Below are 14,993 nucleotides of genomic sequence, written 5' to 3'. Positions count from 1 at the left end.
AGGAGACCAGAGTCCCCTCCCAGAGCCCGGGGAGGAGGGGGTGGTGGAGAAGGCACAGCCAGGAACATATCAGAGCAGCTCCGGACTCCCGACCACCTTCTCCAGCTGTCAGGTGGCCTCAGCACCAGCCTGGGAACCTTGGGTCAGTAATTGCTGACTGCAGGGCAGACAACAGTCGGGGCAGCAGCGTTGTGATAAGAGCATGAAACTGGGCGGGGAGATGTGGGTTCTGGTCCCCACTCTGCCGCTAACTGGAGGAGGTCAGTTGTGAGAACTGTCAAAAGTCCAGAAATAGCAAAAGTAAAACCACCAAACCAATAAATAGTATTTAGTAAGAGTTTATTGTGCATATAAAAACAGTTCACGAATGGGGAGCTTCTGAATTCAAAGACTGATGTGAAGCTCAGTAGCGTGAAGTTACAGGACGGCTTATAAAGTGAAAATGAGAAAGTTATTAACCTTTACAGTCGCTGGTTATTACAATGGGGTTTCCAGATGGCAGGGGATTGGCTTCGAGGGATTATCTCAAACCATTTTTAAGAAGATGACTAAAGTGTCTTTTATGATTGTCAGAGGCATTAACAAGAAATAAGCAACAAAATGAAAGTAAAAAATTTAAAAATAAAAGAAGGGAGGGTATAGCTCAGTGGTAGAGTGCGTGCTTACCACGCACAAGGTCCTGGGTTCAATCCCCAGAACCTCCATTAAAAAAAAGATAAATAAATAAACCTAATCACCCCTCAAAATAAAAAAAAATTTTTAAATGAAAAAAAAACACTTAAAAAAAAAAGAGAAAGAACCTAAGTTAAGTTTCACTTACCTTCATGAAATAAACTGAATTTAGTTTTGCTTACAGGGTTTATACGTTTTTATCAGCTCTGGGAATTCTCAAGTCTGGTTTCCATCTTGTATTTAATTTTAATAGTATCCTCTGTGGGGCTTGGGCCCCCCATTTGTCAGGGGAGGGCCTGAGTTTGATAATCTCTACATTTTCGTCCAGGCTCTGACATTTTATGATGCTAAGCTCCAGGCTCAGGGGAGTGGAGATAACAGTGTGACAGAAACAAACAGCACAGATCAGAACAGCCCCTGCCTTCAGTGACACAGCTGATCCATTACGCCCAGCCCAACTGAGGCGCCCCGCCCTGTGGGGATGAAAGATGCGGGGGAGGGGGACTTCATGGTTACGCCGAAATGGCCAGGCTGGACACGCCGGTGTACGCCCACACACACACGTGCGCGTGCAAACACACACATGCCCAAATATGCCGATCCACATACTCACACCTCCACACCGGCATGAACACACCACGCTCATCCCAAGTGCTGCGTGCTGCACAGCACTGCTGAGTCTGGGGACCTACCCACTTCTCTGCCTTTAGTCACCAACTACCATTTCTTGGGGTCTGTCTGTGAGCCTGGGGCATCATGCTGGCCCCTAAGCTTCCTTTCCCTCGCAGAGTCATTGAGAGATTCAAGTGAAATACCAGAACAAGAATAGTGCTTTGGAAAACAAACATATGTGCCTCATGATGGGGAGTGGTGTTGGGGTTCACCCACATTAAAGCTGAAAGACAGTGTGGTACAGCGGTCATCACCCAGGCACGGGAGCCACACCGCCTGGGGTCTGAGCCTAGCTCTTCTACTTCTTAGCTGTGTGACCTCAAGCAAGTCACTTAACTTCTCTGTGCTTCAGATACTTCATCCATGAGCAGGCATGATGACAGTAATATCCACCTCATTAAGTTTAGTTTTACATGTGTCAACATGGGTGCTTGGCCTCTAGTCTGTGCTCTGTGAGGAGGCTATCACCCATTGCTAAAATCAGGCACTGGTTTTGGGGGGGAAAAAAATCAGGAACTGGCCCACTCCATTGATCGAAATCAAAACAAAAGGGGAAAAAAAAAAAGAGAATCTCATCTCAGTTCAGAGAGCAGGAGGAATATGAAAAGAGGTAATGTTTCATCTTTAATTAAAATTTTTTCCATGCTAAGTATTTTTATGCATATGTTTTATTTTTATTACCCGACCATTTCATTATTGTGTGGTTACTTATTGCTTTGTGATTTAGACTTTCTAAACATTTAATGTTCTTGAATAAATCACACATGCACTGGCCACAATATTTGCAACGCTCCCCACCCTGCCTGCGTCGTGTGCCCACTTTGGGCGGGAGCAAAGGGTGGGGACTTGAGGGGGGATTTGGCCCGGGGGCTGCAGGTTCACTCCCAGCACTGGCTCCCAGGCCACTGTCCAGCCTGGGTGAGGAGGACTAAAAGGTCAGAAGGGCAAGTGTGTGGGAAAGAGGGGTTAGGAAGATGGACAGGGACCAGGGGACAGGGAGAAGATAGGACATGGAGAAAGTGGAGAAGGAAGCTAGGTCAGAAAACAGATCGTTCCAACCTGAAAGCACAGTATCTAAAGAGTAAATCCTTTTAAAATCAGCTAAGCTCAAGATGGGGCTTGCTGGGATTGAATTAGGCGTTTACTCACGGGCAAAATTCCCAGGATCCTCTGTCTGATCCTCAGAGCAGCCTTGGGAGAGAAGGAAGGAGCCCGTGCAAGACAGAAACAGCCCCGGTCCTCTCACGGTCTGACGGCGGGGAGTAAGGATGCACAGTCGCTCAGGCCCAGAGGCCCCAGGGCCCCAGGCCCCAGCAAGTCCTCTCGGTCCTACTCTAGAGAACACACTGATGAATATGGGCAGGCGGCGCAAGGGTGTCCACTGCAGCATCAAAAACTGGAAACAGAAAATATAAATGGCATTATTCAGTACACCATGTATTTGTCTCCGCTGCATATGAAAGTCTACAGTTACCTGAAAAAAAATCTAGGAAGATATCACGCCAAGCTGACAACGATTGCCCCAGGAGGGGGCCCGGGCTTGGGGCGATGGAGAGAGGACCACCGTAGTATTTTATTTTTTAACAAGGAGGATGTTTTTGTGTGTTGCTTTGAGTTAAATTAATATTTAAAAATTAAAGGCATGATGCTGGTTGAAGAAGAACCAAATTGATCTAGAGGGAGAAGGGATTTGGGCAAGAATAAGAGAAAGTCCAGCAGAGATTGGAGTTGGGGAGAGAAAGAAGAGGGGTTTGGAAGGTGGAGCCCGGAGATGGGCAAAGAGAACATTTTAGTCTCTTTATATGAGGTGTGATATAACTGAGTCTCTGATGCCTCCCAGACTGTTCAGTGAAGACTTGAACAGCTTTTGAATTTGTTTTGGGGGGAGGTTTATTTACTTATTTACATGGAGTACTGGGGATTGAACCCAGGACCTCTTGCATGCCAGGCACAGTCTCTACCACTGAGCTATACCTCCCCCTCCAACTTGCTTTTCAATATTGGACTTTTCTTTCAAATGTAAAGCTGAGCTTGACCACAAGGTGGACTGGTTTTATTTGGGTTACACCTCACTTGGCAGACATTTATGGAGCACCTACTGTGGGCACTGGGCTGGCTCGGGATGTACGGGGGATGGGAATTGTTCCACCGTGGCGGCTACACTGAGACACGTCATGCAACGAAGCAGAAACACAGGCTGTGAAAGCAGAAAGAGGGGGGAGCCTTGGTTCTGTGCCAGAGTCATGCTGGCCTCATGGAGGCAGAGACCTGGGTGGTGGGCCTTGATGCAAACGTAGGAACGTTCCAGACACGAAGAACTGGGGGAATGCCTCTCAGGCCGTGATGCGTGGGCTTCTTCCCAAGGTTCAAGGTTGCAACCTGTGGGGGTGGATGAGTCCCAGAGAGCGAGCATCTCCGTGCGGACAGCGCCCCCACGCAGAACCTTTCACACTCCTTCCCTCCAAGCCGGGCTGACAACCAGCATTGTCCTTGGAGCTGGAAATCCTGGGTCCCTTGCCCAAAACAGCTGGCATCATAGGCCTCCAGACGTGACGCCGTACAAAGGACACTCTAAATGGTCAGCAGGAAACATAAGACAAATCCACACTGGGGGTCACTCTGGAAGACAACTGACCTTGTCCCTTCAGAAATGTCCGCGTCAGGGAAAACAGGAAAGGCTGGGGCTGTTCTGGGAGAGTGGAGAGCAGAGAGACATGATGACCAAGGGAGTGGGTGAGTCTTGGCTGGATTTTGGATGGAGGAAACACGGACGAGGCAGACACTGTTGGCACAACTGGGGACATCTGATAATGGGCTATATATTAGGTAACAGTTTTGGATCTTTTTTTTTTTAAATGATGGAAATGAAAAGAACATTTGCAGTATTTCCCTGGGGGTGGGAGGACAGGGGTGGGTGGGAAGAATCTATTATTTTACAAGGAAAACAAATGCCTGGGTTCCAGTCCTGGCCCTGTCACTTCCTACCTGGGATATAAGTGGAACCAGTTTTTGCAACCACTTGGATACTGGTTCACCACCCGGGAAATGGGCTACGGTAGTGTGGACGTGGTGTGGCTCTTGAGGGCACACAGAAGCTGTGGCTGGTGGGTTAATTCACTTCAGCCACCCAGGAGGGCTTACTGGAGACCCAGCCACGCTGGAAGCATCCGCTGAGTCAGGCCCCCTGGGGCTCCTTCCCCCTGTGTGGGAGAGGCAGGCTGGGGGGGGGGTCTGCACCCCTTTGCTTCCTTCCCCCACCCCACCTCACCCTTCTCCCCACCAGCCCCAGCCCCAGAATAGGTGCAGCAAGATTTATCCACCGCAGGGTGCTGCCTGGAAATGTAGCTTAGATCTCCTTTGTTGGTTTCCAGCAAATTAAAATTTATCTTTCAGGGAGGAAATGAGGGGGTTGGGTTTTTTTTTTTTTTTTTCCTTCCTCTTAATGGGCCCTGATGAAAGAAATGAATGCGGGGAAGGGATCAGAAATACGATCCACCACTCGCCGGCTCGGAAAGGTCTGGGGGCTCCCTGCGCCCCCAGAGGGGGCAGCTGGGCACAGTGTGTTTTATTATATAATTAACCTTGACCCTTCTGGGTTCAAAGAGAGAGGTTAGGTGGAAATAAATCAATAGTCTGGTCTGGTCACTTCAAAGGTTTCAGAACCCGCTGGAAAATTCCACGTTGGTTCAGTGTGTAAATTGGAGTAGGGTGTGCAATTCTTTTTGAAAGGTGGGGAGAGGGGTGGTTAGGTCTAAAATTGAAATGAATTGTGTATCCACTTCCTTTAATCAAGCAATCATGAGTCTTTATTGTGTGTCTCGCTGGGGTGGGGAGCTGATGGGTAGGTCTGAAAGAAAACACTGTGTGACCTCTATGTGGCCACTGGGCCTGGCTTGAGGACAATAGACATCTCCCCAAGCTTAGGAAGCACCTCCCCCCCAGCAGGGCACAGCTTTATTCCGACATGTCTGGAGTTCTTAAACTCACCCAACCATCACCATCATGATGCACAGCATTTACTGAGTGCTTGCTGTGGACCACGTGCCAGGAACTTACCAGTTATTTTCTCATTTGATCCTCATAACAACCCAATTAGATAAGGACCATTATTATCTCGATTACAGATGAGGAAATTGAGCTTCAGAGGAGCTAAAGAGCAAGTCCAGAGGTTTTCAAAGTCTGTTTCCACACCAGGGCTCAAGGAATGAAAAGATGGAAGGAAGAATGCAAATTACGCATTCTCCAGTCTCCACCTACGTTTCCCTGAAGCTGTTGGAAGGTGAATGGAGCTGGTTTCTCTTTAAGTCTCTCCCAGCTTCATCTCTAGTTCACCTTTCATCTCTCGATCCTTCTTTCTCTTTCTTCCTCCTCCCTCTTTGCTTTCCTGCTTTCTTTCCACCAGCGTTTACTGAATACTTAGTGCTGCTCCACGCCAGCACTGGTGGGTCATTAAAGGATACAAGCCACCGTGTCCGTCCGTAGCAAGGTCACATCCTAAGTTCCCTGAGCAGGCATGACCCACACACATCATGTGTGTTTTGTGCTACAGAAGGAAATCGCTCTGTATGAGAGGACGCAAAGGAAGGGCAAGGGCTGGAGAGGTGGTTCTGGTCGGAGAGGATCAGGGAGGATCTGGAGGAGGTGATGTTTGGAAGGATCTGGAAAGAAGGAATGGTCATACAGTATCATTCCAGGCTGAAGGAACCACTTGCAGTAAGGCCTGGAGACACCCCTGCCTGGTTGGTGTGTTTCAGAGAAGCCATGAGCCCGGCTTGGAGGACTGGCATGGATGACAGGGGCAGAAAATGAGGCTGTGCTCCGATTAATCATAATGATAGCAAGCACGGTCCAGTGCTTTACATAACTGACTTCCTTGCTGCTCACGACAACCTATGAAGTGCGTGCTATGCTTGTTCATAGTTTATGGAGGAGGAGATGATAGCACCAGAGGATGGGGACGTCCACTGGTTCACACAGCCAGACAGCGGCTGAGCAGGAACTACGAACCTGAGCCCATGCTCTTAACCACTGGGTGAACAGTCTCTTGTGAGGGGGCTTTGCATGCCAAGCTAAAGGCATTGGACTGCTCTGGGGGCAGTGGGAGCTATGGCAGGTTCCTGACCCAACCTGCATTTTGGGACATGCCCGAACTCCTTAATCCTCTTTTCCAGGGTCTGACATTCCTGGGTCACTCCTCAATATTCAAAAAGGAAATGTCCATTTCAACCAATTTAGACCACTCTTTCTCTTCGAAGTCTTCCTTTTCTTTTTTTAACTTAATTTTATTGTTATTTGGGGAGGGGAGGGAGATAATTAGGTTTATTTACTTAGTGGCGATACCGGGGATTGAACCGAGGGTCTAGTGCATGCTAAGCATGTGCTCTACCACTTGAGCTATACCATCTCCCTCAACAACTTCCTTAATCCTGGCCTTCAGTGTTTTCTTCTGCTTCCTCAGCTTGCCGGTATTGGATAAACTGCAGTTATTTTAATTCAAGCCTATACTGTCGGCTCACTGAGGGCTGGGTCTGTATTTCCTACATGGGGCGGCAGCTCATCTTAACTGCTAACTTCAATCAGACTTGGGTAGAGATCAGGCTTTAAATCCCTGGAGCTGTAATCCTCGCCAACTCCACAGGGTGGCAGAAAAACCCTCCAGCCACAGCCCTTCTCCCGGGAGCAAGGAGACTGCAGGCTTGGCTCCTGGGTCCAGAGGCTCCCTCCGCTCCAGGGAGGCCTGGCCGCGTGCAGAGGTCCCGTCAAGCTCTCTTTCTTCTTTATCCCGCTCACCCCCTCCTCCGTTGTGGGTCGCTTTGCTCTGCCCACCCCAGGCCCTCTACCTGTAACAATGGTATCATTTGAACATTTAAACTGCACTCTTCACTTATATGAAAGCACCGAGTCCTCAGGAACTTTTTAAAAAATCATTATTTTTAGGAGGTGCTGGGAATTGAACCCAGGAGCTCGCGCATGTTAAGCATACGGGTCAACCACTGAGCTACACTGTCCCCACCCCTCACCGGGAACTTTTTTCTTATGACAGCTTTTTCAAGCCGTAATTCACATACCACACAATGCACCCATTACAGTGTGCAATTCAATTGTTCTTGATATAATCAGAGTTGTGCAACCATCACCACAATCAATTTGATAACACCTCCAAGAGAAACTCTGTACCCATTAGCAGTTACTCCCCACCCTCCCCCGTCCCAGCTCCCAGCCCTCCTCCACCCCTCCACCCCTGTCCCCAACTACTAATGTACTTTCTGTCTCTATAGATTTGCTTATTCTGGACATTCCATATAAATAGAATCATAGAATATATGGTCTTTTGTAACTGACTTCTTTCACTTAGCATAATGTTTTTGAAGTTTATCCGTTTTACCGCTAAGTAAAACTGTTGTATGGTTATACACCATGTTTCCTCATTCATCAGCATTCAGGTTGTTTCCACACTTTATCTCCGACGGGTAAAACGCAGCTATGAACAGTGGTGTGTGTACAAGTTTTTGTAAAAACACATGTTTTCATTTTTCTTGAGTATACACCTAGAAATGGAGCTTCTGGGTCACGTAGTAACTGTCTGTTCAGCCTTTTGAGAAGCTGACGGGTTGTTTTCCACAGCAGTTGCACTGATCTTCATTCCGACCAGCAGCATGTAAGGGTTTCAGTTTCTCCACATCCTCCACAACACTTGATATTATCTGACTTTCTGATTCCAGCCATCCTCGTGGGAGTGAAATGGTGTCTCATTGTGGTTTTCCTTTTCTTTTTCTTTTATGTGCTTATTGGCCATTGGTGTCTCTTCTCTGGAGAAATGTCAGTTCAGATCCTTTGCCCATTTTTATATTGGGATATTATCTTTTTATTATTGAGTTGTCCTTATTACTGAGTTATAAGATTTCTTTAAACATTCTAGGTACAAGTCCCTTATCAGAGATAGGATTTGCAAATATTGTCTCCCATTCTGTGGTTGTCTTGGCATGTTCTTCATGGTGTCATTTTGTGCCAACTTTGCACACAAGTTTTTAATTTTGATGGTGTTCAATATCTATTTTTTCTTTAGTTGCTTGTTCGTTTGGCATCGTATCAAAGAACCTGTTGCCTAATCCAGAGTCAGGCCGGGCCGTGGGCATTTTGGAGCGATGGCAGGGTGAGACCTGCATCATGACAGTTGGGTACATGGAACAGGGTGACCAACAGGCAGTCGTGTCCTTGGGAACACCAAGTCCAGCTACATCCCTCTTGAGCTCAAGGAGCAAGGCCCTACTCTTCCTGGTCATCCTGGCTCCTCCCTGGGCCCTCCTCTCAGCCTCTCCTCCCCCACCTCCCTGCCCCAAATGGCTCCGCATCAGTCCTGTAGTAACTCTCTGTGGGAGAGGCAGGGTCTAGATGGCCCACTCCCTGACTCTGGCCTGAGCTAAGAGTTCGAGACAGCAACCCCATCCTTGGTGTGCCCAGACTCCCACCCAGTCCTGGGCAGGGTGACTAACCTCCTCACTGCCCCACCGGGTCTCCAGGTCCTGCCTTCGCATGCACACACGCCACCCTTCATTCTTCTCCCTCCTGTTCCCTCTGGGCTCTGGAGCTCAGTCCAGTGCAGAGTCTGCCTGTGGCCTGGCTGGGTTGAGGGGACAGGGTTCCAGGTGGGGTGTGGCTGTTGTGGGTTCCAGCCCTGACTGTGCCTCTAACTTCCCTGTGAACTTGGGTGAATCCTTCACCTCGTGGCTCTTGGTTGCCGTGTCTCCTATGAGGGGGTCAGTGGTCCCTTCCAGCTCTTGTCATTCTGGGCTCTACCACCCCGGGCAGATGGGGCTCTCAGGCTGGCTCCCCTTGGCCCTTCACCCGTCACAGCCCCAGCAGAGGGAGCAGGCAGCAGAGAGCCTCTTGCCAGGTGTTCCCAGGGGCCTGGTCCCCCCTCCCTGTGACCTCAGGATTGCCCCCATCCCGACCAATCTTCACTAATCACAGGGATAGGACCCACGAACAGGGCTTGGAGTAGGAGTTGGGAGCACTCCCTGTCTTCCTGCTGCCCCTCCCATCACACCCCAGGGCCTCACACCCCAGCCACCCAGCTGACGGTGGTTCCATGCCCGGCATCCCCCCAGAGTGGTCCTGTGGTCGAACATGTCCACAAATTTTTTGCCTCTACTCCCATCAAAAAGTGGAATCTAATTCATCTCCCTGGAATATGCCGGCCTTAGCGATTTGCTTCTCATGAGTAGAATGTGGCAGTGGCAGTGACACTGTGGGACGTCCAGGGCCAGGTTCTAAATGATGACGCAGTTTCTGCCTGGCTCTCTTTCTCAGGATGCTGGTCCCTGGGTCCCAGCCACCAGGCTGCGGGGAAGCCCAGGCACGTGGAGAGGCCACATGCATCGGCCGACAGCCAGCATCGGCCACCAGACAGGAGACCAGTGAGCCTTCAGATGATTCCAGCCCCCAGGCTTCACACCGCCTCAGCTGATGCCCAGTGGAGCAGAGACAGCTGTCCCCGCCGAGCCCTGCCTGCCCCAACCACAGATTTGTGAGCAAAAGAAATGTCAGGTTAAACCACTATGTTGTGGGGTGGTTTGTTACCGAGCATCAGATAATTGGAGCAGGCTGCTGCTGGGTTCTGCCCAAAGACAGTGTGTGTGTAGGGGTGGGGTGAGGTGGGGGGTGTCTTCAGCCTGCAGCGGCCACTGGGTGATTTGAGATCTCAGGGCCCAGATTCCAGCCGGGCCACTCAGCTTTGATACCAATTTCTGCTAAACTTCCTAACTGGAACCCCACTTCTCCTGGTACCTTAGCCCAGCTCATGGCCTTGCTAGAACAGGCCCTGCCTATATTTGCATGTGATTCGTGGGCAATTTCCATGTATCTACATGGGTCATGTTAGGTGGGTCTTAAATGTTTCTGGGCCCCTCCCTAGGGGAGGTACTACCATCTTGGACTCTTGGAGGGGACAGGGGCACTGGGGGTTAGCTGGCCCGCTCTCCCACCCCACCACTGTCTGCTCCAACAGATGACAAACCCATCACCCCACCATGTGGATGAAGAATTTCTGTGTTTTTGAAGTTCTGTGTAAAGAGAGGTGAGGCATTAAATCTATATGTGGGCTTAGTTCTTTCCTCTGGGGGAGGGGGAATCAGGACAAGTCAACCAGTTCCCTCCAGGACTCAGGACAGCTACCACTGCAGACTCAGGCTTCCTTTCTCAGCTCAGCGTCCACAGCATCATCACCGTTTCTGAGCTGCAGCTGGTTTCCAAATGAAATCTCATGAAGAGTCCAACATATAAGACAGAGTAGAGCTGCTCTGGGTGAGAGTGCGCACAGCTGGAGAACCAGGGCCCTAGCCACAGCTGGAGAACCCAGTTTGCAAGCCGCCATCCTGGTTTGTTCCTCTCAGAAGATGCCTCAGTATAGAACACGGCTGTCCAGACTTGCAGTCTCCCAGGGGTGAGCCCCGCCTTTTCATTTCAGCAGTGGAGGAGACACTGACATTCTAAGCAGTTGCATTACACCATTGCCTCTTACTAAGCTTGAGGCCCACTGAGACCTCCGGATCTTTGTCAGCACAACACCCTTAAGCCAAATCTCTCTCGGCCTATCCTCAGCCTTGGCAGCCCCAGATACCTGGCTTCGGGAGCTTGGACTGAAGAGAGGACAGGGAGGAATGGAGGCCCTAGGGAGCCTCCCCGCCCACGGAGAAGACCCAGCACGCACGGTGCCTGTCAGTGGCGCACATGGGTCTGCTGTCATCACCCTGGCCTCGGGCCCTGTGAGGGTCTGCCTGGCTCACTACCCTGATCCCAGCACTCCCACCCCTTTTCCAGGACCTGACACAGCCACCAAAACACCCGAGATTCACTTTGGCAACAGGACTTTTATTCAGTTAAAAATGAGTGTGACAAAACCCAAGACAGGGCAGGTGGCCCTCGTCCCTCCTCTCCCAGACCCACCCTTCCCATGGGAGAGGGGGGTTCCAGGATGAAAGGGGATGCAGAGAAGTCGCTGCAAGGACCGAGGACTGGGAACCGAGGGGCACTGCCTGGGAGGTCTGAGGTGCCCTCAGCTCAGGCCCTGCATTTGGGAGAAGGGACCACCGCCCTTCCCCAAGTCCACCTGGACAAGACTCCCGTCTTCTAGAAAAACACCACCAAATCTACCTTCCTCAGCTAATTAACTAAAGTCTGGGGTTGGGGGGTCCCTAGAGGGGTTGGGGGTCAGGGACTTTATGGTCTAATCGCATATTTAAGGAATACACATCTTTTTCTCCTTTAAAAAAAAGTTTCCTTTCTGCTATTTAAAAAAATGTTTCTGAGTGTAACCAAAAATAGGATTTTGTTTCCTTGTTTTTTTTTTTGTCCTTTCTCTTTAACTAAGTCTTTCAAAGAACACCACAACAGAAAAGAGAAACAAAAAGTCACAAGAACATAAATCCTTAGACACAACTTGTAGAAAAATAGCTTCCGGCCACATCTGCTGACCGTGGTGGCTCCACTGCCTTGGGGGAGGTGGGTCAGGCTGGCGGTGTCCCATGGGACAGAGGGCTGGGGACCCCCCGGCACACACACAGCCCCCCGCACACACAGTGCACCCTAGGAGCCGGCTCTGTGTCCGGGCGGGACAGGAGGCAGGCTGCGGGGTGACGTCCCACCCTCCGAGGTCCAGGCGCAGAGAGGGTCTGGGGGTCCCAGCCAGTCAAGGAGGAGTCGGCCGAGAGGGTCAACACAGAAGTGGACACGCAGACGGGACGGGAGCACCAACAGCGTGCGGGGAGGTGGCTAGTCTGGAGCAACAATTGATACTCCCAGGAACCAATTTTCCTCTTATGTTTGGCTTTTTTTTTTTCACATTTTCTTTGACCAATTCCATCTTTATTTCTGCAGGCCCCAAGAGGCCCACCCTTGGTGAGGAGCCGGGAGGGAGGGTCCAGTGATACAACACAGGCCCGAGAGCCAGCGAGCCTCGAGGTAGACATTTTCTTTCACACCTGGAAATAGGGAAGTGCTTTTTTTTTCTTTTTTTTTTTTTTTAAACTCTGGACAACAATGTAGGGAGGGAGAGGGCGTGCCCCTAAAGGGGCTTGAGGTAGGAGTGCATTCGGGGCTCTGTGGGGCAGGGGGCTGAGGCCACGACCCCACTCCCCCGAGGACATTCATTCCGGCTGAGGTAGGTGCTGAGCGCCAAAACAGCAAAAATCCATCCTGAGAAAACAAGGTCGTGGAGGGTTGACCGTGTCGGGGCCCAGCCACAGCAGGGGCGTTTTTGGAGTCTAATTCACCTTCTCTCTTCTCTCTCTCTCTCTTTTTTTTTTTTTTTTTTTTGGATTTCAAGTTTGTTATTTTTTTTAAAAGAAAACCATTAGTTCAGTTCCAAGTCACATGGGTACCAGGCAGAGGTTGGGGGGTGCCCCTGGCCCAAGGGAGGGGCTTCTGCAGGATTCCCTCCGGGTCCTTGGCGGGGTGGGGGGTTCCCTGCCACGGTGCTACTGTAGGTCCTGAGCATCTGAGGAGCAGTCAGGACAGAAATGCTGGGAAGCCCCCATCTGAAGCCCACATGACGGGAGAAATCTTGCCTTTGACCTGAGAACGGGGTTTGCTCCCTCCAGAGCCTGCTGGACACTGGCTACTGTCCCGAGTGGGCTGGCTGGGCGGCTGGTCCTTCACTCAGGAGGCCAGGGCTGATGTCCTGGGATGGCAGGGCAGCTGGGGGGCCTACACCGGGGGCCTTGGCCTCCGATGTCATGTCCTCCAGGAGGGTGAACCCCTGAAGTGGCAGCACGGAGAGCTGGGTCTCCTCACACGGGGCAGGGGCCTCGGGATCCTGCTGGGGAAACGGCCAGTCACACGGGCATCAGTATGAAGCCAGGGGCCTGTGAGCCCCAAGTCAGAGGGTCAGGCCTTGGACCCAGTCCCACTCAGGGGCTGTCTCCTGGCTTCCCTGCCTGACTCAGGACACAAAGAAGAGGCACTGGCCACTAGCTTTGTGCCTGAAGAAGATCTGCAGCTTGGCGAAGGCCAGTGACCACGGCCTGTGACCACGGCCTATGACCACGGTGCAGGATCAGGAGGTGGTCAGAGCTGAAGAAGGAGGGGGCACTCACCATGGGTCTGGGGTCTGGCGGCCCCACGGCCCCAGCTCGGGGGAACAGCTGCTCCAGTTCCTTCATGTCCACACGTTTCTCATCTCGGCCCATCTGGCCCCACTCTCCCCGTCCCGCCCCATTCAGTGCCAGGATGCCAGGGTCCCTCTGGCTCCGGGGGCCCTGAGGAGGGGACAGCTGGTTTTCTACATCTTTACACAAGAGGACCCTGGGGGGTGAGCCGAGAGTTAGGGGGAGGGATGTGGGTGGATGGAGACAATGCACCCCAAACTCTCCTTCCCCTGGGACTTTTCTGCTCCAGGCCTGCCCACCCCATGCCGGCCTAGCCCCCTCTCCCCGGCCCAGGACCCACCTGCCCCTTTGGCCAAACAGGAGGAAGAGGACACAGAAGATGATGCAGGTGACCCCGATGTGGATGCCGATGACGATGCCTGTGGTGGACGTCTGGTTGGTGGCCTCCTCCTTCCGGCAGTCACAGGGTGGGCTCAGGGCTGGGGGAGGGGCGGGGCGGGGCAGGGGCTGTGGCTTTCCCGGCCCGAGGCACCCCCAGGCACCCAGCTCTTGCAGGTTCCTTCTCCCTCAGCTGCTCCCACTCCCAAGTCTGCATACCAACTGCCCTTGTCCATGGGACCCCAGCCCAACCTTTTCTCTTCTTTTTACCAGTTATTAAGCACTAACTTTGTGCCAGATACTGGGAATAACACTTTACATGGACCCTTTCGTCTTCCACACCGTTCTATAAAGCAGATATTACGATCTCTATTTTATAAAGGAGAAAACCGGGGCTCAGAGGGGTTAAGTAACTTGCCCAAGGTCACACAGCCAAACAGCAAATTCAGGTCTAAGCCTATGTTACCCAGGGCTGCATGTACTGTCCTACACCTCCTACCTTCCCTGGGTGCCTGCTCCCCTCCTCTCTGAGCTCCTGGCCTCCCTTCCAGAGTGCCAGTCTTTGGCCACACCCCATCCTCAACCCTCACCTGTCCTCTCAGATGCTCCTCTCAAAGACACGAAGCGGACTGTGGCATTGCCATCCCCGTGCTGGTTGTAGGCGAGCAGCTTCACCTCGTACACTGCAGTGGGGTCTGGGGGGAAGGCCAGGCTGCTGACGGACCACTCCAGCCCCCACCCAGCAGCTGTGCTCCAGGCGGGAACTGGAGGGGACCTCCGCGCACCACCTCCTGGCACCAGGCACCTCACCCCTGCCCACTCCCCAGGCCCCAGCCGCATCCGCCTCACCGAGCTGGCTGAGGTTGTAGGAGGAGACAGTTCCAGGCAGCAGGATGGGGCCATTGAAGGAGGCTTTGCTTGCTGGGCGGTAAAACAGCTTGAAGCCACCCTCGTGCTGGGCTAGCCGGGGCCAGGGCTCCCACAGCAGCTGCAGGGTGGAGCTGCCCACAACCCGCACTGACAGCGGGGGTGGGGCAGGGGCTGCGGGCGGGCCGAGAGGAAAGTTGAGACATGAGGACTTGGTGGTCAAAGCTCTACCCTTCCACCTGCCACCCATGACCCAGACCCTGCCAGGACCTGACCACTTTCTGGCCTCTGACCTCGGGC

At 52.0% G+C, this 14,993-nt stretch overlaps 1 protein-coding gene and 1 non-coding gene across 2 annotated transcripts in view; one reads left to right on the top strand and one right to left on the bottom strand.

Annotated features, from left to right (window-relative positions):
- Positions 1-631: 631 nt before the first annotated feature.
- On the top strand, positions 632-704 carry TRNAG-ACC (transfer RNA glycine (anticodon ACC)). Its single transcript has one exon. It is a non-coding gene; the product is annotated as a tRNA-Gly (tRNA).
- An 11,991-nt stretch (positions 705-12,695) lies between these two features.
- Positions 12,696-14,993, bottom strand: part of IGDCC3 (immunoglobulin superfamily DCC subclass member 3) — a 38,592-nt gene continuing 36,294 nt past the window's right edge. Inside the window, exons 10-14 of the mRNA XM_072963913.1 lie at positions 14,676-14,867; positions 14,417-14,521; positions 13,789-13,927; positions 13,437-13,644; positions 12,696-13,159 (exon numbers count right to left, since the gene is read on the bottom strand). Of these exons, the coding sequence (XP_072820014.1) occupies positions 12,959-13,159; positions 13,437-13,644; positions 13,789-13,927; positions 14,417-14,521; positions 14,676-14,867 (845 nt within the window). The 3' untranslated portion in view covers positions 12,696-12,958. The remainder of the gene's footprint in view (positions 13,160-13,436; positions 13,645-13,788; positions 13,928-14,416; positions 14,522-14,675; positions 14,868-14,993) is intronic.

The sequence above is a fragment of the Vicugna pacos genome, chromosome 6, assembly GCF_048564905.1.
Source record: "Vicugna pacos chromosome 6, VicPac4, whole genome shotgun sequence".
Lineage (NCBI taxonomy): Eukaryota > Metazoa > Chordata > Mammalia > Artiodactyla > Camelidae > Vicugna > Vicugna pacos.
The sequence above is the reverse complement of the archived record's forward strand: the minus strand, read 5'-3'. Positions and strand labels throughout refer to the sequence as shown.